The sequence below is a fragment of the Chionomys nivalis genome, chromosome 11 (assembly GCF_950005125.1).
Source record: "Chionomys nivalis chromosome 11, mChiNiv1.1, whole genome shotgun sequence".
NCBI classification, from domain to species: Eukaryota; Metazoa; Chordata; class Mammalia; order Rodentia; family Cricetidae; genus Chionomys; species Chionomys nivalis.
The window spans coordinates 13,154,359-13,180,506 of record NC_080096.1 but is presented as its reverse complement, the minus strand read 5'-3'; the positions used below and the strand labels follow the sequence as shown (position 1 = coordinate 13,180,506).

Sequence of the window (26,148 nt, the reverse complement as noted above, 5' to 3'; positions counted from 1 at the left end):
GTTCCCAACAACACTACAGAGACAGTGGCACCCAGTCTGGCATCCTCCGTTGGGAAGGTGCCCGAAGCCACCAGGGGCTTCTTCAAGACTGCTGACCAAGATCAGCCCTGTCCGGGCAGCCAGCAGGACACTCTGGCGCCCTGAATTTAGTGAGATCCACACCCTTTTCGAGGAAGGTGAACACACCCAGAATAATCGTGGAGCCAACAGACAGCCAAAGCCGTGTGTAGCCTGGAGGTCCCACTAAGGATGAGCTTCTGCAACGTGCAGCTGAGCCCAAGTGAGCGCTAGTCACCATTTCTGCCAAGAATTTTTTTTTTTTTTTTTTTTTTTTTGGTCGCTGTTGCCATTATTGTTTCTTTGGGGGAGGAACCATGGGACATCTCCAGAATGAAGCCTGTTTCAGGGATGCGTCTTCATCTGGCACTGTGAGGACTCATAGCCAATCCCTCCCCTGGGTGCCACGATGGCTCACTGCAGGTGCTCATGTCACTGGAGAAGGAGCCTGATTGGAATGTTCTGAAACCTGAAGCTTGGAGGATAGCAGCAGGCTGAACTTAGGCACGGGAGTGGGTGCTGGGTAGAATCGTGGATGTTGCTCTGCTCACGATGGACACAGAGATCTTCCTCTGTTTGCTTGAGCAAAGCAACCCCAAACAAGTGCAGAATGACGGTAATAACAGCTGACAGAGATGGCTAGGAACTGTGGCTTCAGAAGCATCCAGTTCTATCTGGGCTGGAGGGCGGGGCAACTGATCTTGGGTTTGGGCACTGAATGTCTGCATCAAGGGAAACCCTCAACTACTGGGCAAGCTGGAAGGTGCTGGTGCCCCAGCTGGTGGGTTAGTTGGTATTTCTCCCTCTCACCTTAAGCACAAAGAGCAGGACACGCGACTCACTGCTGGTACCACTCTGTGGCGAACGAGCGGCATCCCAGCTCTCTTGTTTGTAGATACCACAATGGTATAGCTCTGTTCGAGCCCTTCAACCTCAAGGATCTGTGGTCCTCTTCGGATCCGGCCTCTGTTTAGCATGTCCTCCTTCACGCCCTGCCATTGATTCAGGAGGGTCTAGTGTCCCCAGGAGCTCCCTCTCCAGCTCCCTCCTCAGCTTCTACTGCAGGACATGGTTCAAGCAAGAGTCCATCCAGGGTCATGGGGTGTCTGAGCCCCTCGGTGCTCAGGACAGGACTGTCCCTCTCCAAGAGGGCTTTATACCCAGCTAGGACAACTTGGCAGCAGGGAGCTTTCCTGGAAAAGCTTGTATGGTGCTTTTTCAGAAAGATGGCCCTTTAACCCTTTCCGTGCCATGGGCTTCTCAGACATCTGATGAAGTCTTCAGTCCCTGCTCAGAAGGCTTTATAAGAATGCATTATGAGGGCACATATGGTGGTCTTTAATCCCAGCATCTATATGCAGAGCAGATGGATCTCTGGGAGTACAAGGCCAGCCTGGGCTACACAGAGAGTTCTTACTATCTCAACAAACAAATAAAACAATGTATTATGATGTTGCTGTTGGAAGAGCAGCTTTTCGTAGAATGCACAAGGCCTTGGTGTCTAACCATGCATGATGTCCTGTGCCTGTAATCTCAGCACTTGGGAGGTGGACACAGGACCATCAGAAATTCAAGGCCAGCCTGGGCTACCTGATACCCTGTCTTGAAAAAGAACAAACAAAAACCATATCATTTTTTTTTTGCATTTTGACAATACATGCAATGAAAAGAATTCAAACTGCAAGTCACCAAAGTATTCAAAAAGCAAACTTGCATGATGATATATTTATTTCTTTTCTTTTTTAAATTTATTTTTATGTGCATTGGTGTTTTGCTTGCATGTATGTCTGTGTGAGGGTGATGGATCCTGGAGTTACAGACCTTTGTGACCTGCCCTGTGGGTGATGGGAATGGAACCTGGGTCCTCTGGAAGGGCAGTCAGGGCCCTTAACTGCTGAGCCATATCTCCAGTCCCAATGTATTTATTTATTAGCACATTAAATAATGGGGTTTGAGAGATAGCTCAGTGGGTGAAGCCCTGCTGCACAAGTGTGAGGTCCTGAGTTCAGATCCCTGGGACTCATATAAGGCCGGATGCAGTGGCAGGCATCTGTAATTCCAGTGCTCCTACGAAACAGGAGGAAACAGGAGAATCACCAGAACCTCCAGGGCCAGCAAGCCTGGCATACAGAGCATCTGACAGGAGATCTTGTCTCAAGTAAGGTGGAAGGCAAGGATCAATATTTGAAGTTGTGGTATGTGTGTGCTGGCACACAACACAGAGAGACACACACACAAGTGATTTTTTTAAAATGAAATTCAGGGCAAGAATGTGACTTGCCTAGCAAGTGGAATGCTCCCATATACTAAAAAAAACAAGCAAAGAGATATAGAGGTAAGTCCAACTGGTAGCTTAGGATATTTAGAGCACCTATCATACAGGCACATCTGATTTCTATGGGTGAAAAAGGACAAGGACGTCATTCAGAATCAAAGGAAACACTGACTAGCATTCAAAAGACCAGTGACTATAAAAGTGGTTCTTGGGACCATCCACTGTCACAGCCCCCTCAAGAGTGCTATGCTCAGTCCACATGGGAGCCCAAGAGCCCCCCACTTCCAGGCAAAGGGGGTGGATAAGGAAAGCATTAAAGGCTATGAGATCTAAGAGTTCAGAACAGTGACCAGATAGGGCTGGGTTCAGAGGAGAAAGACTGCCCCATGGGAACTGTCAGAGCTTGGAGGTGAGGCCATTTGTCAGGGGGCAAGGAGCTGGGCAGTGAGGGAAGGCAACATGACCAAACCTGAAACACGGCAGTCACAGAGGCACAGCACCACCCCAGGGCAAGCTGCTGTCTTCTCTGTCCCTGAGGCATTGTCCCCATAAGACAGCGTACTTGCCGCCCACTAGCTTACACAGACAACAAAGGCACAAGTTGGCAACAAGACACAATAGCAGTGAAAAGAAAAAATGTGGCTGGAAGAATCTAGAACATACCACACATCTGGTTAAGAGCTGACAGAGTAAGCCACAGGCATTCAAGGGTGGTGTCCCTCCTTTGTGAAGTCTGTGGTGAGGATCAAAGGCCAGCAGCTTGGAAGGCTGGTTAGAGCATGCTTTGAGATGGCGGTGAGGGCTCAGGTCTCAGAGACCTCTGTAAAGTGAGGTTAATACTTTAGTAGGCACCTGCTGTATGCTGATGCTTGTAGTAGGGACAGGAGATTCTTGGAGACACTGACTTTAGGGTGGTAGAGTGAAGTCATCTGGATGAATGAATGAATGAATGAATGAGGAGTGAATGAATGAACAGATGGATGAATAGGTGCGTTCTCTAAATAGACGCTTCTCCACACTGCAGCAAGGCAACTGGGAGAAATGATGGATAGACACCACCACCACCACCCAGTTCTAGGCTCAGCGACATCATGGCAGCCTGTGAGAATGTGGTGGTGGGAGGTGGCTAGTCAGGGCTGAGGACAGGCATGCTGGGAGCGTCATTGCTTGCTTGCTCTTCCCCCAGCTTACCTCGCGTCCCTGAATCTCAGTTTGCCTGTGGCCCAGCGGGCTCAAAGACTGCGGGCAGAAGCGGGTGAGAAGCCCTGGATCTGCCTAGGGGGGGACGGGAGGACGACCTATGCCGCCGGAGACCGGAGTTAGGGTGTTGGCATGCATGTATCTTTGCACGCAATGACTGCCAGACCTTTGCAGGCCACAGTCACTCGCATGCGTGAGAATCTGGGACAGGGAAATTTGGGGCACCGAGGGAAGGCAGGCGGGAAGTCAAGCTTGCCTGGCAGACTTGGTGGGAGAGGGCTCCCCAGGAGGGGAAGTGAGCGGATCCAGACCGCCAGCCTCTTTAAGAGGCTGCAGCTCCCGGCTCTGCCGCGGTCCCCGCTGTAGTTTCGTGTGCAGACTGCGTTAGATTACCTGAACCCCGCTAGGCCTGCAGCGCCGCACTCAGGCGAGGGCTTTCCGGGCCGTTGCTGGGCGGAGCCTGAACTGCAGCAAGCCGAATAGCGCCTCGCAGACAAGTGGCGCAGCTTGTGGGTGGGCGGAGTCCAAGGAACTGTGGGCGTGGCCTAGGCTGCAGGGCCTGGGAGTCGAGTCTCAGCGGGTGAAATCGCTGCATTGGGTGGAGGGGGCGTGGCCTATGCCCGCAGAGGGCGGTCCAGGTAAGGGGGCTTGGCCTTCGCCTATAGAAGGAGGGTCAGGAAGGGGCGTGGACTTTGTCTGCAGAGGAAGACCAGGCAGGGGGTGTGGTCTGTGTCTGCAGAGGACGGGCCCAGGGGGCGTGGTCTGTGCCTGCAGAGGGCGGGGCCCGTCGCAGAGGGGGCAGCGCCGGCCGAGAGTCCTCTACGCGCCGCTGCTGCGGCCGGTCCACAGCAGCTCTGACAGTCGCGGCACAGGCACCAAGCCCCTTGCCAACTCCACGCAGCCACAGCGACCTCCGGCTCGTCCCGCTCTCTCTTCCGGCGCTGCGGAGCTGCATCTGGCGCGCATCTGGCACCACCCCGGCCACGCTGGAGCCCGCGCCCGCCCTGGCCCGGCCACGCCGGGAGCCCGGCCCCGAGCTGGAACCCCATCTGGAACCGCGGGCCCGGGGCCCTGAGCCGCGCAGCCGGCGCATGGTTAACTCGCTGCTGTTCGGGGAGATGGCCTTGGCTTTCGGTTGCCCGCCGGGGGGCGGCGGCTGCGCAGGCGGTGGCGGTGGTGGTGGGGCCGGGCCGGGGCCCTCGCCCGTAACGGCTGCACTGCGGGACGATCTGGGCTCCAACATCCACCTCCTCAAGGGGCTCAACGTGCGCTTCCGCTGCTTCTTGGCCAAGGTGCACGAACTGGAGCGGCGTAACCGGCTCCTGGAAAAGCAGCTGGAGCAGCAGCAGAGTGAGCGCGAGCGGCGGCTGCGCTACAAGACCTTCTCCCGCGAGCAGGCCGTGCAGACCGGGCCCGAACTGCTGCGGCCGCCGGCGGCGGGCGGCGGACAGGCCGTCGGTGCGGCCACCGGCATCAACGCCAACACGGTGGCCCTGGGCGGCCTGCCCCCCGGAGGCGGCTCTCATCCGCAGCACTACGGCCGCCTGCCCGGGACCATCTGGAGCTACACGCAGGTGCGGCGAACGGGCGGCGGCGGCGTGGAGACAGTGCAGGGCCCCGGCGTGTCGTGGGTGCACCCGGACGGCGTGGGCGTGCAGATTGACACTATCACGCCAGAGATCCGCGCACTCTACAACGTGCTGGCCAAGGTGAAGCGCGAGCGTGACGAGTACAAACGGAGGTGAGTGGATGCGCCCCTCCTCCGCCGCTCTCGGGACCGGGCAGCAGGGCCTGGCAGGTGGGCTGCGGGCTGCCGGGAGGACTCGGTCATCTGAATCCGCTAGAGTAGGGCGCGCGCAGGATACCTGGGCGCCGACCCCCGGGGCCAGGCACATTGTTTCCCAGGGACGTAATAACCAGCGGACTTGTGGTGATCTCATTCTGTCCACATGACAATGCGGTGTGAGGCAGTCTCGTCCCCATATTGCAGACGAGGAAACTGAGGCGAAGAGGTGCTAAGTGACTTGCCCAAGGCGGCTTGGCTAATCCGTGGTGAAAGTCAAGTCCAGATTTGATCTATTGATGGGAGTCCTGGCTGGTGTGTCTCCCAGGCTAGGTATTTACCTAGAGATGTTGGTGGTGGATTCCCTTCCCATAGCAGGTGTAAAGAAAAACTCTCCACTAGTACGTTGTCATCTTTTTTTTTTGTCCTTGAATTTAATGAGCTCATGTGAGAAGAAGGATGGATCTGTCCCTAGGGCCCCAAGGTTGGCTGTCTTGTTCCAGGTCTGTAAAGAACCAGAACCTCAGCTTCTAGCCTTTTAAAAAAAAGTCATTCTTTTCTTCACATTCTCCCAAGTCTCAAGCTTTATTGAGGCCCCCCAGGGGAGAGATACTCATGGGTTAGCATATTGGGTGTGCTCAGATCATGGGTCCAGCTGGAGGTCAGGGGCAGACTGCCTGCAAGATGGCCAGTGTGCTCCTTGAAGTCCAGATTTCCTGGCTGCAATACTGGCACTGCTCTCTGCCTGCAGCCTGGCTAACAATACTGTCTGCTCAGCTTTCTGATACAGGGAGGGAGAGAGAGAGAAGGAGAGAGAGGGTCTGTGTATAGGTCTCAGGTCTGCGTGGGGGAGGGGCCCTCTGGTCCTAGACTCCTATCTCAGCCATGCCTAACTTTGTTTTATTGTCCTGACTCTTAAAGGGAGTGGGGCCATTCCTTCCATTCCTCCAGTCTCCCTGGAAGCTGGGGCTGGGTTTGCTTTCTCACCCTCTCCTGAGGTCTTCTGACTAGGAAGAAGTCCGGGGCTAGCTCCCATCCCCTGCAGGGGAGAATGTCAGCTACTTGGAGGCCTGTTTACTCATCAGGGAAATGGGAACAGAAAACTCCAGGGTAGAGCGGCGTGAGGCTCCTGTTGGGTGATGTAAAATAATCAAGTCGATGTTCTTACCTGCGATGAGCAAGGTGTAGAGATGCCTGGAGCCTCTGCTACACGTGCAGGGCCTGGCTCGCTGGAGATTGCTTTTCTCTCTGGCCTTGGGAATGCCCTGTGCCATTCACACGGGGCCACCCACTGCCCTTGGTGGTCATCCCATTAGGGCAGGCTAGGAAAGGAGGCAGTTGCTTTGGATGGTGAAACTGGAGGAGGAAGCTTGGGCTGGCCCTCCTGTCTGCCACCCTTGGCAGTGTAGTCATGACACAGGCTTGCACTACATTTGTTTAATTGTGTGTGTGCTTTTTGGCCCTGGCTACAAAGGTGATGGAAAGACTGTGCCCAGGCTTAGAGATGGGTTGGCATGTAGCAATGAGCTGTTCAGGTTGCACCCAGGGTGTGGGGCGTGATGTCAGCTTCTGGCACTGTCCTGGAATGAGCCGGCCCTGCTGAGACAGGTGGGGTGCGGGCATCTCTCTTCCCGCCTTTCTGGGAGGTTCATGTATACCTTCTTTCTTTTCTTCATTGTCTTATGAACTGGAAAGACCTTTCTTCTCTGAAGTTGATTCAAAGCTTTGGATTTCTCCAAAATGAGTGTTCTGCCTTGTCCAGGCCTCAGTTTCCCTACCTGTAAAAGCAAGGTGGTTGGTCAACAGCTGTGCTCTTTGACATCCTGGGCTTCCTCGATAATACTTTGGGGAAAACTCCTTGGGTAGTTAATAAAATTACAGCAAGAGCCTGTGAGATAGCTCATCAGGTAAAGGCACTTGCTGTCAAGCCTGATGGCCATAGTTGTACCCCAAAGACCCACATGGTGGACAGAGAGAACCTACTCCAGCAAGTTGTTCTCTGACCTCTACACATTTGCAATGGCACGTGTGCGCACACACACAGATACACATAAATAAATGTAACAAAAAACCAACTGCATCGAGCCGGGCAGTAGCGGCTCACACATTTATTCCCAGCACTCGGGAGGCAGAGGCAGGTGGATCTCTGTGAATTCAAGGCCAGCCTGGTCTACAGAGTGAGTTACAGGACAGCCAGGACTGTTACACAGGGAAACCCTATCTCAAAAAACCTAAGTTGGGGAAAAAGCCAAAGCCAAATACATCAAAATGTTAGTGCTGTCAAGAAAGTGTTCTTGCTTTCACATATATGTCAGTGTACCTGAGTCCATCAGCATGCAATTGTTTTTGAAGATTGATTGATTATGTGTATGAGTGTCTTTCCTGCATGTATAAACAGGCAGCCTGTGCATGCCTGGTGCTGGTGAAAAGAGGAAAACTCCCTGGAAGTGGAGTTACGGGCACTTGTGGGCTACCATGTGGGTGCTGGGAACTGAATCCATGGTCTTCTACGAGAGCAGTAAGTGCTCCTAGCTGCTGAGCCATCTGTGCAGCCCAGCACACTCACTTTTTAATAGTTGGTTAAAGCCTTTTTCTTTGGAGACTATCGCCTGCTGGCCAAGCAGGATGCTTACACAGTTTCTGGTGGTACCAGCTTACCTGTGAGTGACAAGATGCTTTTGGTTTTCTGCCGATTGCCTCATCAGGTGCATTCACTGAGCCTAGAACAGGTAATTTATTATATATTCACGTCTACAATATGAATATATACAATTCTGTTCTCATCTACTGCTGTATTGCAGTTTCTCTTTCTGGAGGAAGGCAGGAAGACAGTTAACTTCAAAAAAGAAAAAAAGGTCTCAGGAGGAAGAGGCAGGCGGGTCTCTGTGAGTTCGAGGCCAGCTTGGTCTACAGAGAGGGCTCCAGGAGAACCAGAGCTACACAGAGAAATTCTGTTTTGAAAAACCAAAAGTCAAACACAAAAACAATTACCTCCCCCCCAAAAAAAACCCTCTGTGCTACGTGACCTGAGAGGGGCTGCCTAGGCTTGTCAGTATATGAGCCTGCCTTTGTGCTGGGGTTAAAACTCCATGACACATCACTTGCCCAGAGTGCAGGGGAATTTGGGTGGCAATAAGTGAATATATCAGAGCTGCCAGTCTCCCTCTGGTACTTTGACTATTAAGAGGTCACAGTCCAGGAGACGAGACCGAGGTGCTGGCCTGTTTGGTCTGTAGACTGCCAAAGGCATCAAAGCTTCGTGGGACGTCTGGTGTGGAACCCCAGTGCTGAGCACTGGAGAGGTCCTGGCTGGAGAGAGAAGAGCTCCAGGTCTCTGCCATTGGTCAGGATGGACCTCCCGCTCCAGCCGCTGAATGATAAGCCGGAAGTATTTCCAGCTTTTTAAGCTGCAGACCTTTGTGGTCCTGTCTCATGGTTGGTTTCTCTCCACATGCACCTGTGGTTCCCTGGTTTTGCTGAGGTGGAATTGGTCCATCTTAAAGCCACCAGTCTAAGTACAGCAATGGTTTTTTTAAAGGAAAATTTAGAGCAGTGTACCCATCTCCAGGGTCTAGTTTTCGAATCCTCGGATCCCCCCCGCCCAATTTCTTCCTGTCTGTTTGCAAACAGCTCCCCTCTGGAGCAGTCACCAATCTGCCCCGTGTCTACCTGTATACTTTCTCTGGATGACTCAAAAATGAGATCCCATGATAGGTCGTCTTCCAAATCTGGCTTCTTCCACATAGATGGTGTTTTGGGAGTTCTTGCATATATCTGAACATTCCTCATCATTGCTAAGTCACGTGTACGGTTAGGTAGACCCGGTTTGTCTGTCCCTTCATCTTACTTACATAGTCTTGTGTTCCAAGCGTTAAGTCACCCTAGTACCTACCATCAGCAGTACCAGGCTGGTTCTTTGCAAACACCAACCCAAAGCAGAGCTTCTGGCCCCGGCTCCCCACCCCCTTAACCCTTCTCTGGTTTCCCTTCAGTCCAACTTGCTCTTCACCGGGTAGGAAGTGTGGTCACCGAGACTGTATAGAGGGCAAAGTTGTAAAGCGTTGATCTGGAAACCAAAACAAACACTTCTTTCTGTCACCACCCAGTGCCACCAAGATCTCTTGTTCTGAGTTTGCAAGTTGGGGGCTTTCCCTGGGAGAATCCTGTCAAATTATCTGAACTTTAAATACATGGGTTTTCTGAATTGGCCTCTAAGATACCTGCATGCCCATGGGTGACCCCTGGGTCTGCATCATGGCTGATCTTTTTGCTTTCTCAGATGACTTTGTGTTTCTTGTGCCTCCTGTGTTCTGGGCATCCCGTTTCCTGTCTCTGCTGTGGATGACCGGGGTCCATACCATGGTACATCCCCATGATTTTCCCTCTTATTTACTGGAGGAGGAGGCTGGGTTACTTTGTGGCTGTCAAGCAGTTTTGGTAGGTTCCACTGTCTGCATCAGGGAAGTTGTCACGGTTGTTCCAGGAAGTAGCAATGACTGGAAGAGGCGGTCCAGCTGCCTGCGGGGCAGGGTAACTTTCTAGTGTCCCCCTTTGTCCTGTAGGCCCAGTGTGACCAAGGACTGACTGGTTTTCTCCCCTCACTGTGGGTAGACAGACAGGGTTTATGTGCTCCTGGCTGGCTTTGTCCTTGGTACCTGGGGTGAGTGGAGGCTGTTGGAGGGTCTGAGGGACCTGTGTTGTCTTTTGTCTTGGATTTCAAGTGGGTGCTTCAGATCCCTGGAGCCCATAGTAAGGTGCCTCATGGGCTTTGGGGACAGTGGGAGACTGAGCCCCTGGAATTTGACACATGCCAGCCACAGGCTACTTTTCCATGATTCTAAAAGATAGTCTGTATGGAAACCGGCTTGCTATTGGCAAAAGCAAAAGAAACCACCAATTCAGCTGTGTATTTTCATTTCAGAAGTGGGGAAACTGAGGCCTGGGGAGGCTCGCCATCCACAGGTGGCTCTGGACAACTCCTCTGTCACTTAGTCTCTCATCCTAACTCAGGTGATGCCCACATCTGCCTCCAGCAGGGCCTCCTCAACGGCTTCCTTGCCACCTTCTCATGTGGCCACTTTCAGAATCTTTTTAAAAAGTGCCTTGCTAGGATAGGAGGGACTTTTGTCACAGCTGTTTCTTCTGACTGTGACCGGAGCGGCTGGGTTTTTAGAATGGAGGGCTCCAAAAAGGGCTGTGCAGTGGGCAGCTGAGTGTCCCTCCCTTTCCCAGCACTCCCTAGGGAGGTCCTCCAGCAGGTGGGAGCTGGCCCCTGAATGCCCCAGGCCCCAAAGACTGCCTCAGAAGATTGTCCACAAGCCACCAATACTTTTTTAATTTTGGAAACTCACAACAATAGAGGTTTTTGATTCTGATTTCTGAGTGAGGTGGCCTGGGATGGTGGGGAAGGGTTCGAATCCTGACTCTGCCATTCTGTATGGCCCTGGGCACGTCTCTTGGCCTCTCTGAGCTTGCCCCTCTGTACAGAGGGATGCTGGGAAGGAGTAACTTAGTTCTGTGAAGGCCTCCACGCCTTGGGAAGCTCTGAGGATGTCCTGCACTGGAGCCCACACAGTCTGCTCCCTTAATTTATGGGGCCTTCTGGGCACAGCCCTGGGCCTCCCAGCAAATCCATTTCAGGACACATTGCCTCTCTCTGTGTCCCATGGAAGGTGCCAGAGATGGTGCTGGGGGTGGAGGGAAGCTGGGCTGCCTCTTTGTCCTGCCGAAGGGCAGTCTGGCCATTCACAGTAGTGATTTGTGCCTCCGGAACTCCCAATGCCCCCACCAGCCCTTTGTCTTAAAGGAATCCATACCCACACCCCCTCCTTCTAGGACCTCAGTTCACTGGAGAACCGGGTTACTGAGTCTCTTGGCCAGTGAGGCACACTCCCTGGGGACAGATTTTGGAGCCCTGAGCTGGAAAGAGGATGGGGGAGGAAGGTCCCAGAAAAGAAGGGAAACCAGGGGACAGCTGACTCTGAAGATTCCTTCCTTCCCAGAGGAATGCAGGACAGGCTTTTGCTGCCGGCCCCACCGGATGCACGCCTACCCACCCCCACCCTCAGCCGCTATGCACAGTCACATGCAGGCGTTCACAAATGCGCTCACACATGCATGCAAGCACCTGGCCTCTTCTCTGGCTTTGGGTCTGCAGCTTGACCGTGTCCTGTCATGTTGCTGTTGAAGGACACAGAAGGGTAGAGCAGAATCTAGCAGAATCGAGCACGTGTCCTTTGCTGCAACCAAACTCAGTGGCTTCCAGCAGAACTAATCTGAACCCCACTGGGTATCAGATCCTGGAAGGTGGGACTTTGGCATTGGGGAGATGAAGCCAGGCTGGCATCCTGTGTAGTTCTGTGTCACAGATGGCTGGAAGCCTGAGATAGGACAACCCTCTCTCCCCCTGTGCTCAGGAGTGAAGGTGAGAGGAGCCCACAGTGTTCCTGAGACTTCGGTTCCTCCCTCCTACCTGATAGCCCCCACACTCTGAACCCTGATTGCCCAGCATGTGTCTGCTCCCCAATGCACCCTAGCTCTGCTGCTTCCAGCTTTCTTCTGGTGTTCACAGAGTTAGCTCAGCCAGACCGGCCATAGTCCACACTGAGTAAATATTTGTGCAGCCTGGGAAGACTGCGAGTCTCGCTGCTGTGCGCTACTAGGCATCCAGGAGACAGGGAGGTCAGATGGCGCAGACTTGGCATCTAGGGGTCTGGTATGCTGGGACGAAGGGTCAACATCTGGAATCAGAAGATCCGTCTTCAGTCTCAACGTAGCAACTCCATGAGCTGGCATGATGCCCAGGCCTCGAACAATAGTGAAAAGCTGTGTGAGCCTGGGCTAGGTGCTGAGCCTCTTCCCCTCTCAGTTTCCCCGTCATTAGAATGGGAAGGATGCCCATTGTGGTGCCACACATCTGTCATTCAGGGAGGCTGAGGCAGGGGGATCTCTGTGCATTTGGAGCCATCCTGGGCTACATAGTGGGTTCCAGAACAGCCAGGGCTACAATGTAAGCTTGTTTCAAAAAACCAGAATCAATCAGTTGGATTAACAGGAGAAGCTAAGCTCTGTGCCCAGGATGTGGGAGGTGCCAGTGGGCTCACATGGCTCCAGGAGGTTATATACATGAGGCAGAACTCCGTGGGAAGAGCTTGTAGGGTGTTGCAGGAGCTGGATCGACCCTGTGCAGGCAGGAACTGAGCACTGAGTGTCTACTTGGGGACTGGACAGGAGTTTAGGGGTTGTGCACACTTTTGGGTACATGATCCTAGGAGGTTCAGGGAAGGTCTGGGGCCAGCGGGCTGGTGAGCAATGGTCAGCCATGTCAGGGGAGCACCCTCCCATCCATGTCAGGGGACTGGTGCTTGTTACCTGGATAGGATATGGTTGCTCACAGCCCCTGGTAAGAGAGGAGCTCTCACCCAGCATAAAACCAGCAAAAGCACCTGGTCCTCTAGAGGGTTGTGACCTGGCTGAGTCCTCTAGATGGTGGCGTGGTTTGCCTGAGCCCTGTAGAGTCCAGCCTTGCACAGACTTGCCCAAGGGTGGTGGGGGCATCACCTTGCCTACCTGGGAATGGGAGAGGGGGACTTGCCCGTACCCGTGAATGCTGTGCTCTCCTTGTGACCTTTCTGGAGGGTCTGGATTAGATGAGGCCCATTTTCTCTCTTACACCTCAGTCTGTCTCTCTATTAGCACTTGGGAGGCTGAGACAGGAGCCTTGCTGAGAGTTTGAGGGCAGTTTGGGCTATAGAGTTCATTAGTGAGTCCATGCCTAGCCTGGGATTCATGGTGAGACTGTTTCAAAAGGAAGAGGGATGGGCCAGATGACTTCTCTAGGTGCAGGAACCTCCCCAGGTCTCCTAGGAGCTCCGCTAGTCCCTTGCTTCAGCCCTGCTGTGAACTCAGTCCACCAGGAAGCTGTCAAAGGTTGGCCCAGGTAAGGAGGCAGGAGCCAGCCTGGCCTGGAGCAAGGTCTTCTCCAGTGCCTGTCACAATATTGCCATGGCGGGTGGCAGAACAGAAGGCGGAGACTGGGCTGTGGTGACTTCCCACTGTTGCTTTATAGCAGTGATGTCTCAGGTAGCAAATTAGTTACCCATGGCTGCAGGCAGCTGAGACTGAGCCACCCTACAAGCCATCTAGCCCCCTGCTCTTCAGAGAGGACCCTAAGGGGGGGGACTCCTGACTGGGTCAGCAGGGCTTATGGTGAGGGGCATCACGGCTGGGTGAGCAGGGTTGTCTCTGGGTTGCCCTTGAGATGCTTGCTCAGTGTTCTTACCACATGGGCATACAGAAGTGCACACCTGCTCATGGCTCCCCGAAAGATCTCAGCCCACCCATTGCAGCCACTCAGAGGGATAGGCATGGGGCCCCTCATTGCACACTGAAGTCAGGCTGACTGTGCATCCAAAGCTCTCAGGGACGGTTCCTGTTGTCCCTAGAGCAATGACTTGAAGGTCATGTTAACAATAAAAGCAAGAAAGAGCAGGGAACGTTTTGGTGAGCAGCATGGGAGCTGGGGACACCCTAACATGTTACTTGTGGTTAGCACTGTGAACTTTGCCCAGGCATCAAGAACTGGTCATTGTCTTCTCTTGTCTCTTGCTGGGGACCATGAGCCTGGTGAATATGATTGAGAAGTCAGTCTCGTGGCTGCCACTGAGCATGCGCCACAAGCTTCACCTGAGAACAAGGGAGCAGACAGCCTCTGCTTCTGGAGCTCGGAGTCGGGTAGACAGACGTGTCATGGTGTGTGGTGGTGTCCTAGGATACCACCATGTACCAAGTGCCTGCCAAACAATGCCCATGCATAGGAACCCGATAAATACGTCGTAGTTAATTTCATAAACAAATATTTATACAGCGTTGCCAGGCTCCATTCAGAGAGGGTCCTACACATCTAATTCACAGACCTTCACTCCAAGTCTGGGAGGTGGGTACCATCCTCAGCCATTTTTGAGATGCCGAAACTAAGTCATTGAGGGAACTGGACTAGGTGAACTATAACCCTCCAGATCCAACCTGTATCCCTCGCCATGCTCAGAGAAGGGAGCCCACAGCAAGGCGCTCTCCTGATCCAAGCCTCAGCTGTCCCTTCTGTGAAAGGTGAGCATCCGCCCTCAGGAGGCTGTGTGTGGAGAGCTGCGGATGCGCCTTGTGAAAATGGTGGGTCCCACACAGGGCCTCTGACGTCTTATCCCCAAGCTCCGTGACACACTGCTTGCTTCTGCTCGCCATCATGCCTGCCCTGGACCCTGAGACCAACTGGCACAAGTGTTGGGTGAAAAGCTGCTGAAAGAGGCAGAACCCCTCTGGAGAGTGAGAGCCGCTTGCACTGCCTGCTGGCCGTGAGACCTCGGGAGAGTCTTTGCCGCCCAGAGTCTCCTTTTCTTTACCTGGGAAATGTGACTGGTCACAAAAACGGGGTGGACTTCATGATGAGCCATGAGATGACGGCGCTAAGTCCTCGGGTCCTCACAGCTGCTCTGGATCCTTAGTGGACACTGGGGCCGGAGAGAAGGACAAGGTGGGCCCAGCATGGCAGTGAGCATTGTCCCTCTGAGTGGCTCTGATTGGCAGGATTGAACCACCCGAGAAACATGTCTCTGTGTTTACTGTGTGTGCTCCGACTTTAGATGTGCAGGTTTGCCGAGCCTCCTGCAGTGGACACATGGCCTTCCATCCTCTTAACTGGTCATTTTTATTATTCAGTTTATTTAAGGCAATTCTATTGGCTGCCTTGAGGAAGAGCAAAAATCTGCTGGTCTAAGTGGACCTTGTGAAATCCCCTGGCATTTAGGCTTCCCTCTAAGCAGGGACAGCACAGCTTCCCAGGGTCTACTGGGAATCCCCTGTCTGCCCTGGCCCATTGTGACCCTGGGCCAAAGGCCATCCTGTCAGAGTCAGGGCCAAAGTGGAAGTTTTTCAAAGTCAAGAGCAAAAGGTCCTGGAACTCTGCCTTGGGCACTGGTGAGGCCCTGGGGTGCCTCCGGGTCCAGGATCCCAGGAGTCACTCCAGCACAGTGTGGGGCCAGACAAGCAAGGTTCCCTGGAGGGGGGCAGCACTTGAGGCACATTTTGAAGGGGCAGGGCGAGAAGCTGCAGAGGAAGGGGGCTCTAACGGAGGAGAGCAGCTCATGCTGAGGCCTGGGAGGGAGGCTGCCGCCAGGGCCACACACTGGGGCTGCTCTTGGTCCAGTCTTCAGCGCTCTTCTCAGTTTCAGTCCCTCTCGGGGTCTGTTGTGCTCTTGGTTTCCAGGTCCCCATTCTCATCTTCTTGACTGCTCTTTCCAGTTCCCGTTCTGGTTATCCATTCTTCACGGGTTGTGGGGTTGTGTTCCTGCCCGTCTGAGGTGTTGCTGGGTGAGGATGGATTTTGTTCTGTACTCCTTAACTGGATGGCAGGCCTGAGGGGCAGCTCTTGCTGCTGAGGCTTTGGGAAGGAGTGTGTGTGTGTGTGTGTTTGTAAGAATGTCTATGCGTGTGCATGCACGTGTGCCGCTCATGTGTCCAGAGCCTCTGTGTGTACCCTGAGCCCTTAAGGTTAACCTGTTCCTCCGGGACTCTTGTGCGATGGGCTGCGGTGTTTATATAGTGGTAGGTAGAGGACCTTGTCTGCCTTCTTAGGAGTCGTTGCTGACCTCGGGGGCCTAAGCTCATATGCCGTCGAAGTAGGGCCCACTTTACCTCTTGTGATACTTGTGTCTATTCCCGTAGTCCACCTGGCTCCCAGTACTCTTCATGGACTTGTTACTTACCTCTTCCTTCCAGCGAAATCCTTTCCCTGACATCCCCAGATGGGTACCTGCTGTCTCTCTACTCTTTTTTTTTTTTTAAGTTGGGGTCTCATGTAGCCCATGGTGGTGTCCAACTCTATGTAGCTGACAATGACCGACCTTGAATTCCTGATCCCCTGCTGTCACTTCTCAGGTCCTGGGATAATAGGCATATACCATCACACCTGGTTTATATGGTGCTGGGGATCGAACCCAGGGCCTCATGCATGTTGGGCAAGTCCTCTACCAACTGAGCTACATCGCTAGTGGGCTGGGGTGCCTGCTGTCTTTTAAGAATGAGCAGAGAATTGTCTCTCAGTGTTTCATCTTTGCCCCACTCTGTCCCTATGGAACAGCTACCTTGAGGTCACACAGGGAGGGGCTGGACCCAGGACCCCAGTGAAGCTCTTTGAGTTAAGGTCCCCTGGGGAAGCTAATGTAAGGCTTGAAGGTGGAGTTTGGAAAATATCCAGCATCTGGAGACATTGATGAGGATGAGTGGAGGATCAAGGATGCAGAGGGGAGAAGTGGCCTCCCTGGGCCCTTGAGCAGATTTCTAGGTTGATGGTACTGCAGGTGGGGTTTTCCCTCTCAACCTGCAGAACACATCGGCGGTCACCCACAGGGCTCATTGGCTTATAACCGACTGATCCCCTGTCCTGATCTGTCTGTCACATGCATAGTGGCATTGTTTTTCTGGGCCTCCAGTTCCACTTGAGTGAAGTGGGGTGGAGAGATTGACAGGGCCCTGGGCCTGAGTGCTGGACCTCTCCCCTTTCCTCTAAGGTACGCACCAGAATTGTAGCTTGTGATGTTGGTGGAACTTCCTGACCCTACAAAACCATGTCTTCAGAGACCACCCCCCTCTCTCTGCCTGGAGGTGCATGCCTGGTGGGAGGTGCTTTTGTGTTTGTAGACTCTTCCTGTGAACATCTTGCTGTTCTTGGCAGTGGGGCTACACCTTTAAAGACAACATACTAGGACCTAATCTGACCAAGGGCAGCGGGGATCTAAGGTCTGCAGGTTGTGACCGGCAGAGGCCACATTTACCAAGTTCAAGGCCTTCCAACTTGCAGGTGTTTCCTTCCTGAGCCTTCAGGCGTGAAGAGTGTGGAGACTTACAGATACTGCTCTGGTCCATCTTCTTTGGGGTCACCTTTGGCCTATGAGTCAGCCTTTCATGCAGGGTGAGAACCCCGACTTAGGTTCATGTCACTGGGTTCACTCCACTGATCCCAACCCTGGCAGATTCTGTCTTTCTGCCCGCGGAAGTGGGAACGACCCCCTTAGACATAGGTTGTCACAGGGTTCTGTGGCAGAGTATATGCCACATGTCAAGCAGTGCTGGCCCTTAGCAACACTCTGTCCTTGGCCTCCCCAGCCCCCACACAGTGGGAACTGGCCCACTTCCTCATGCTGCCAAGGCATACTAGCCTTTTGTGTTCTGATATTTTCTCTCCTCAGCACCCCAGCCCGGCGAAGAGGAGTCATGTCCTCCCTCCTCTCTAGCACTCTGTTTGTAGGGTGATCAGGAGAGAGGGCATGTTGTGGGCATTCAGGGCACAGGCCATGGCTGCCAGGTGGCAAGAATGGGGGAGTGTCGCTGTCCCTGCCTCCCTGGGGATCTTGGAATGCCATGTCCCCTTCTCTCTGTGGTTGTAGAAGCAGCCCTGGTAGCTTGAGGGCTGGCTATGAGGGGAGGCGAGCTGTTTACTCAAAGGGCTCTCCATTCTCAACTCACTCTATCAGGCTGAGAAATGGGCTCACATTCCTTGCCCTCTCCTCTCTCCTGGGTTTGAGAAGCAGAAATCTGATTACACGGTTTCATCTGGGCTCCTGGGGACAGGCAGGCGGCCTCCTGGAACCTCAAGGAAGGCCTTTCCCAGGCCTGGGCAAAAGGGTGACATTGAAGACCGGCTCGGTGTTGTTTTCCAGCGCTGACGTCAGGGCTATGGTTTAGAGTTTCTTCCCAGACAAAGGCTGCTTTGTATCTCTGGGTGAACTGAATCCAGGAATCTCACTCCAGGTAGGAGGCCAGGTGGAGGAGAGGCAGGGCTGGGCAGAGAAGCCCTCAGAGGCCTGCCTGTTCTCAGATCCATCACTCCGTTTCCTCTGCTTCCCAGGAGCCACCATGTGCCCCTTCAGATGCCCGCTCTTTATCATCACCGTGCTCCTAGGAGGTAGCTGGGCTCTTGCCTATTGCACAGATGCAAAAACTGAGTCTTGGAAACGAAACAACTGGGTACTTGTCTCAGCCAGAGAACAGCAGAGCTGGCAGTGGGTGCGTGGACTTGAGTATCTTTAGCTTCAAGGATTACCTCAGGCTCAACTCCCATCAAACCACGTCTCACCTCCAGCTTTGGCAGAGTGTCTAAAATGTCAGGGAGCCCAGGAGAAGAGTAGTGCAGGCAGCATTCAGCAAGCACAGATCTGACTTTCCTTTTTGAGGTTTTCAATTGGAGTGTGTGTGGGTGTACTCACGTGTGTACATGTCAGAGAAGGGGATTGGTCACCAGTAGGTCTAGTCACTAGAAATGATTCCAGGGAGGCCTTGTGGACAGGTGTAAGTAGTCATCCCAAGGGACATGTAGGATCTTCTGCTCCTCTTTTTCAGGATCCGTCCATCCACTCATCTTTCCATCTTTCTGTCTGTTCATCCATCCGTTCATCCATCTATCCATACAATCACCCACTATCCATCCATCTATATCTATCCACCCATCCATCATCCATCTATCCATCAATTCACCCACCCACCCACCCATCATCCATCTATCCATCCATCCATCCATCCATCCATCCATCCATCCATCATCTGTCCATCCATCCATCCATCCACCCATCCATCCATCATCTGTCCATCCATCCATCCATCCATCCATCCATCCATCCATCTTCCACTCACGCATCCTCCTTCCCTCCCTCCCACTCTCCTGCCCCCCCCCTTCTTCTGGATTCCTGTGCTTGTTCTTTGGCTTGAGTTTTGAGGACAACTCTGTGTGGACTGGGGGCCTTTCCAGTGTCTGTCAAGTCAGAGCAAGAAGGAACCTTGCAGGTTGTTGGGGTCCCCATCTCCCCTTTCCCCAGGGAGGGGTCAGTGACTATACAGCTTGCCCAGTAAGTTCATGGCAGAGTCAGCATTCAAGCCAGTCTCCCTTTCTACTGGGGTATTGGGCATCTGTCACTCTTAATTGGCAGCTGCCTTAACTTGCCCCCTTTCCCCTCCACTCCTTTGATGTTTGGCCTCTGTTTTGAGACACATCTAGAGATACCAGAATACATCCCTGGACTGGAGCCCCCCTCTTAGTTTATCAGCTCCAAGCTGGAGGCTAGAGACACTGACAAGCCTCTCAAAGTTCATACTCAAACATGGACGGATCACCTACTGATGCTTTCCAGCATCCTCTCCCCGCTGGGAAGTGCTTCCTGCCTGATCTCTAGACGTGGTCCCCAATGCTTCGTTCCTTTCCCTTGGTCATTTGAGCATCACTGCCTGTGTGGTACATGAAATGGGCAGCTCCTGCTCCCCTCATCCCCCCCTTCCCTGCTGTTCCGAAGGCCTGCATTGACTCAGACACAAGTTAGGACATGCTGTGTCGGAGGATCTGCCTGGGCTTCAGGGTCCTGCTGGGTCCTGGGAGGGAGGCATACTTCTTCCCCTGGACGCAGGGATCGCTCCGAGGTAGAACTGGCATATCTGCCTGGCCCAGGCCCACACTTCTTGGCGTGGAAACTGAGGTCCAGAGAGGTTGAGCCACATGGCTGTGGCTGCTCAGCCAAACCCAGCAGAGTTCGATGCCCACATTCACCGGTGGCCGTGTTTCTGTTTAGACAGAACCTGGTGTTCCCGGCTTGGGGGTGGTGGCTGGAGGATGGGGTGGTCTGTTCTGAACTGGTATCCCAGAAAGGAAGACGCCAGTGTCTTAGCTCTACAGGCACCTCCACAGATCCCTGATGCCCCAGGACTACCCTCACTTCCTTTGTGTGTCGAGAGGGTCAAGGTTCCACCCTAGACCCTTAGTGGGTCAGGGGATGTGTCCTTGTGGCTGGGCAGGAAGGGGTTAAGCAGTTTTGCTTCCCAGGCCTAGGATTCCAGCTGGTGTCCTGGCCCCTCAGGCCAGCCAGGCCATCTGGCAGACAGATGCCATACTGTGCCCCATCTGTCCCAAAGCAAAGTCACCAGGAGAAGACCTGACTGCTGCCTTTGTGAACCTGTGGGCAAGTTGACTCCCCACTGTCTGTCCCTGTGACTCTAGGCCTCTTGGGAAGGACTCATAGCCAGCGGGCTGGCCTCTGGCCACTCTCCCTGATGCCCGGGTTAGCTGCTGTGTGGTGTCCCCAAGGTGAGAATCTGAGTTTCCTGTAAAGATGGGTCCAGAGAGGTGCAGGGACAGGCCCAGGTCACACAGTGAGTCATGTAGACAAGGTGGGACATGCACCCCTGCTAGGCTCCTACTCAAAAGCTTATTCACCTAGCGAGCATCACTTGAGGGCTTACTATATGCCTGATAACTGGAACTCAGGGTACCGGACAGTGCCCTGGTCCCAGAGTCGGGGAGCAGGAACTATGAGGAAGGACTCCTTGCACCCTGGCACACACCCAGGGCCTGGATTCAGTGACAGTTCTCCCAGAAGCCATCAGCTGTCCCTGGCCACATCCTCACAAGCCAGTGTTATTATCCCCATTTTACAGATAGAGAAACAGGCTCAGAGAAATGAATTCCCTTTTGCTCGCTCACTGGCTGGGGGTTGACTGAGTTGGGTCAGCCTTGCTGGTTTGTCTAATGTCAAAGCTTTTGGGGTAGAGATAGGGAACAAATACACACGGTCTCATCCCTGCCACAACACGGAATCCTTGTTTTTCTGTGTTGGAACTTTCCCCTTTAAACACTTGGCTGACTCCAAGAGAGGGGTGGGGGGAGGAGGGGTCACGAAGCTGGAGGAGCCGGCCTTAGAGCAACTCTCAAGTGGAGCTAGCTCAATCAATGAAATACTTGCCTTTTGAGTATAGGAAGGTGAGTTCAAGCCCTGGAACCCATATACAAATGCTGAACAGGGTGCCATGTGCTTGTAATCCCAGAGCTAGGAAAGAGGAGAGACAAGGGGATCCTTGGGCCTTGCTGGCCAGCCAGCCTACCCTAAATGGTCCACTCTGGATTCAGCGAGAGAGGCTGTCGCCCAAGATAAAGACAAAATAAAAGAAAAAGAGGTGGATAGTATCTAGAGAATGACATCTGGCTTCCACATGTGTGTGCACATGTGCATGTATTCCTACATGTGGACATATTCATACTCATAAACATACACACACACATATACACACACACATACACACATGTGCATGCATTCCTACATGTGGACATATTCATACTCTTATAAACATACACACACACACACATACGCACATGTGCACAGTGGGGTTGGTGGCCTTGCTGGCCAGCCCTGGACAGCACATGGGGGACTCTGTGTGCTGTGATGGGAGTCGCACAGGGCCACACGGGCCTGGCAGTCCAAAGTGGAGCCCTTCGCCCTATATATTTGAAATTGTAGTTAGTGAGTAACCTGATGGTGGTTTCTGATCTTGGGGAAGCTGAGGCACACACTCCTCATCCTTCTCTCTTCTGGTAAATCACCTGGCCCAAGAAAACCAGTCCGGGCTTTGATCCAGCCTTAGTTCTGTCACAGGGCAGACAGAAGCAGGGAAGTCTGCCGACCACGGGCATGTGCCTCAGAGGAATCGGGAGTCCAGCCCTGGCTCTGCTCTGGGACATGACCTCTGGCCGTCATCTTCTCAGCTTCAGAGTGAACACAGTGATAATTCTGCCTCATAAGTGCCTGTGAGGCCTCAGTGAGCCACTAGTACTTCTGCGAGCTCACAAGTCACAATGTGAACCAGTGTGATCCTGTGAGCCTCAGTTTCCCCACCAGCCAGATGATGCTGTCCCAGGGATCATGACATGGCAGAACATTCTCTGGGACTCTGCTTCAATTCATCCCCTCCATCCTAAGGGGACTGACTGCAGCAAGGAGACCCGGGTCTCATAGAAAAGTGGCAGTGACCCTGTGTGATTGGGGTGGGGTGTCCCTTACCTACTTCTCTCTTCCCCCTGGTTCACACTGAAGTGAGTGCCAGGGTTGCCATGGCAACCCAAGTTTGCTGCTAAGAAACAAGTCTCCACCATTGAGCCATGTTGAGTCACTCAACTCATCTCCTGGTTTGGGCTAACCCCGTCTAATTACCCGTCCCAACACAGCCTGGAGCCTGCCTCTTCCAAGCCAATTAGGGTGATGACGGGAAAGGCACACGCAGACACTCCCTGCTGCAATCCCTCTGCGGTTGCATCAACCCCATGGGTAATTGGCGGGTATCTCTCACTCTCCCGCCTTCCTCCTGGGGAAGGCTCAGAAATGTCTTCCTCTTGTCGGTGACATGGCCCAAAGCACACCTAGCCTGGCATAGCCCCCCTACCTCTGAGCTTCCCCTCGACACCGTGTCCCCTCTGACACCGTGGCATCCTGTATTCCAGGCTTTTTTCCTGACCCTCCCAGAAAGCCACCTTGTGCTTAGTCATTCTCATTTAATCCAGGCGGGGTCTCTCCCGCTTTATAGATCAGGAGACTGAGGCCTGGGCAGGTGGCCTGACTCAAGGCTGCCGAGCCTGGAGCAAGCCTCAGATGATGCTAAACTCAGGACCTGAGGTAGAGACATGGCTCACTCGAGCCTCTGCCCCACATTGGCGCACACTCACCTGTGGCTACTCAGTCACTGGCAATAAACAGCAGAGAGACCCAGGGTGCTCATTAGCTTTCCAGAATAGCCTGGGGAGCTGCTTTTCTCAAGGCTGTAAACAGATCCCTGGGTGGTGTCCTCACCCTGCTGGACATAGGCCCTTGGAACCTCCTGCTTCTGGGCCTGGGTATCTAGAGACTTGGTGCCCAGACCCTCTGCTGGCTTCTGACACTGGGAGGAGGGAGGGGGAAAGTCACCAAGGGCTTAGCCAGGCTCAGGCACCAGAGTCAGCGTCCTGCAGAGAGACAGCTATGGCCCCAGCCTTTCCAGAGCTGAATAGGCTTGGGCTCCAAGGCGAATAGGAGAGAACTACAGAGCTGTCCTGGACTGTGGAGATGGAAGCAACTCATGGGAGGTCACGCCCTTAGCCACAGGCAATCAGAACCTTGGGCTGGACCTCTCAGGGATAGGCCTAGAAGCCATAGCTCATAGGCCCTTTGTAGCTGGTGACCACTCATGGGATTGCTGTGTGTCAGGCCCTGGACTGGACACCGAATTGCAGCTATGACCATCAGATAGGCCTGGTAGTATAAATGCTGAATTATCTGAGACATGCAGGGAACAGAAATCCTCTGGCCCCAGTGACCCAAAACCATGTCAAAAGGGTGTTTGACCCTGACCTAGGAGGCAGACGAAGCTCTCTAGAGGAGGTGGTATAGAAACTGAGTCCTGAGTTGGTATCAGATAAATAGAGAGAGAAATAACAGGGTATATATGTGTGGAACCTTCTAGACAGAAACCAATTCATATGTAAAGGCCAAAGGTGAGTGGGGTCAGGGGTGATGGGACAGCAGAAACTTGGGACAGGACTGAGATCTCAATTTTTCTGAGCTCCCTGGACAACTGGGAGCCTGAGGTGTGGAGTTGCCCTGCCAAGTGACCTCATTCAGCTGCTGTGATCCACGAGCAAGAAGCCTTGTCACACGCAACATTTTGGAGGATTACAAAGGCATTTTCCAAGTTTGCCCTTGGCCATAGTAACTACTGCGGATCTTACGGGGCCAGTGTGTGATTGTGAGTGTCCAGACATGTTCTGTGCAGTGCGACCTTGATCTACCAGGACACGGGAATGGCATTGGGGGACCCTTACTGCATGGTGCCGCACCCACCAACCCATCTGGTAAGACGAGCTGGTGGAGACGCGGGGCCTGTTAGCAGATACTTTAAGGTAGGAGGACCCCAGTGGGCTGTTATTGTTTTGTTTGATGCCCCCCCCCATTATTTTTCTTCTGTCCACTCTAAGTCATTGTAAAACACTCCTGCTGTTTCAAATAGTGGGGGAAACGAGCAGGTGGTTTGTTGCCTTAAACCTGAAGTGGTTCTAACTAAATATGTGACATCATTCAAAAGTAGAAAGTTTCAGAGGAGGAGTGTATTAGTCTGTTTTCTGATGCTAAAACAAAACACCCGAGACCAGGTAACTTAAAGGAGTTTGGTTTAGCCCGCAGTTTTGGAGACTGGAAGATGGAGCTGCATGGTGCTGGCTGTGTTACATCCTGGTGGATGGCATGATGGTGGGGGTTGTGTTGACCGGGAATGATTGCCTGGAGAGATAGGAGGACAGGGAGCAGGGAGGAGTCGGGTTTGTCCTACAACAACCTCTTGAGAGAATCAACCCAGGCCCCATGAAAACCTTAATCCCTTTCCGGGGAGACCTGGGAATAGGAAGCCTAGGAACCAGGTGACCTGGATTGTTGAGGTTTGACTCTTCTTCTGTCCACCTTGAAAGCTTGTGTTTTGTTCCCTCACTGTCCCCTGCTGGTCGCTCTAGATGGTGGAACTAGCGGTTGACTGAGGGGTTGATTTAGGAAGGATCTGGGCTCCTGAGAAGTGAGTTCATAAGCAGGGAATATTCCCTGGCTGAAGATCCCTTGTCCAAGTCAGCGACCTCAATTCTGTGTGCATGCCTGTATCCACCCCTAGCGCTGTGATCCTGGAGATTTTCCAAGCAGCGTGCTAGGACACTCAGGTATGAGTTTGTGGACCCGGGAGCAGCAGTCTTATCACAGAGGCTGAGGAGTTGTGTGGCCCGGAGCTCAACTTCCAGCCAGTGCTTTGGTCTGAGCCTTATCTATAATGAGGGGGTTGTGATGCCTGGCTTAGAGGTGTGGGGAGGGCCTGAGGTGGTGAAAGACTCACTAATGCATATTAAGCATTGTGTGGTCAACCCAAGGCTTCCCCCACCTCCTGGGAGTGTGGTATCAGCTCACAGAGACGGGCAAGTAGAAATGTATGAGGCTTTGGTTGCCATAGCCAAATTAGGGCTCAGGACTGGAAACTTCGGTATGGGGAAGGCAAAGAGGGCTCCTCCCTGGAGGAGGTGTTGGAAGTATCCTAGCCCTGGAAAGGGTTGGAAGTGATAGCCCAGAAGCATCACAGTGGCCTGCAGCTTGGGACCCAGATTCCTTGCTAGGGGACACTCCTAGAGTCCTTTTTCTTTATGGAGTGGGGCAGCATGTTCTTGGGCGTGGGTTCTGGTCAGAGGTGCTTGGAAGAAGGTTTCCCTAGCATTGGTCACCCAGCATTGGCTGACTAGCATTGACTGTCCAGCAGTAGCCACCCAGCATGCCACTCAGGGTTGTGGAATTGTGAGTATCCTGTAGCTGCCACCTCAAAGTGCTGTTGTTGTTGTTGTTGTTGTTGTTTTTACAAACGGGTCCCAGGTGTCTCTGACAGACAGGGACACTGGACGGACGGCAGGGCGGTGACTTGAAAAACAGTCAGAACCTCAGCTTGTCATGGAGACAGGCAGCCATTGCCCCTCTGGGGCCCACTTTGCCTGCTGGTCCAAGAGGACACTTTTGTATTTTATTTTTTATTTTTGGGGGACTGGGTCTGTTTATGTAGCCTTGACTGGCCTGGAGCTTGCTATGTAGGCCAGGCTGGCCTCGAACTCATATAGATCTTCCTGCCTCTGCCTTGAGGGTGCTGAGACTAAAGGTGAGTGCCACCATGCCCAGCCATGAAGACACTCTTAAACACCTTGTGCCTGACGCCAGCAGCTTCTCCTCCTTCCATCTTACTTGCTGCCTTGTTGGCCCTGGTTGGGGCAGACCTCAAAGGACTGAGTAGAGCCCACTTATTCTTAGGGTGCACTGTGAGCGTGGTAGGTAGGTGCAGATATTCCTCGATAGAACATTGAGTGGCCTTAGCGTCTGGCTTCTTTTCCTTTGCTGCACATCTCTGTGTACTGCTGGTCCCCCACCCATGTGAGTGACACCTACTTCATTGTCATGGCTATCACCAATGGTTATGCAGCTAGGAA

The 26,148-nt window shown here is 53.2% G+C and overlaps 1 protein-coding gene across 2 annotated transcripts in view; it reads left to right on the top strand.

The window, feature by feature from the left end:
* Nucleotides 1-4,230: 4,230 nt before the first annotated feature.
* The window catches only part of Iffo2 (intermediate filament family orphan 2), a 42,510-nt gene continuing 20,592 nt past the window's right edge, over nucleotides 4,231-26,148 (top strand). The window contains exon 1 of one of the 2 annotated variants that reach the window (XM_057784343.1): nucleotides 4,231-5,273. In XM_057784343.1, coding sequence (XP_057640326.1) covers nucleotides 4,624-5,273 — 650 coding nt within the window. In that variant the 5' untranslated portion in view covers nucleotides 4,231-4,623. The remainder of the gene's footprint in view (nucleotides 5,274-26,148) is intronic. The other variant, XM_057784342.1, reaches the window with a different exon arrangement.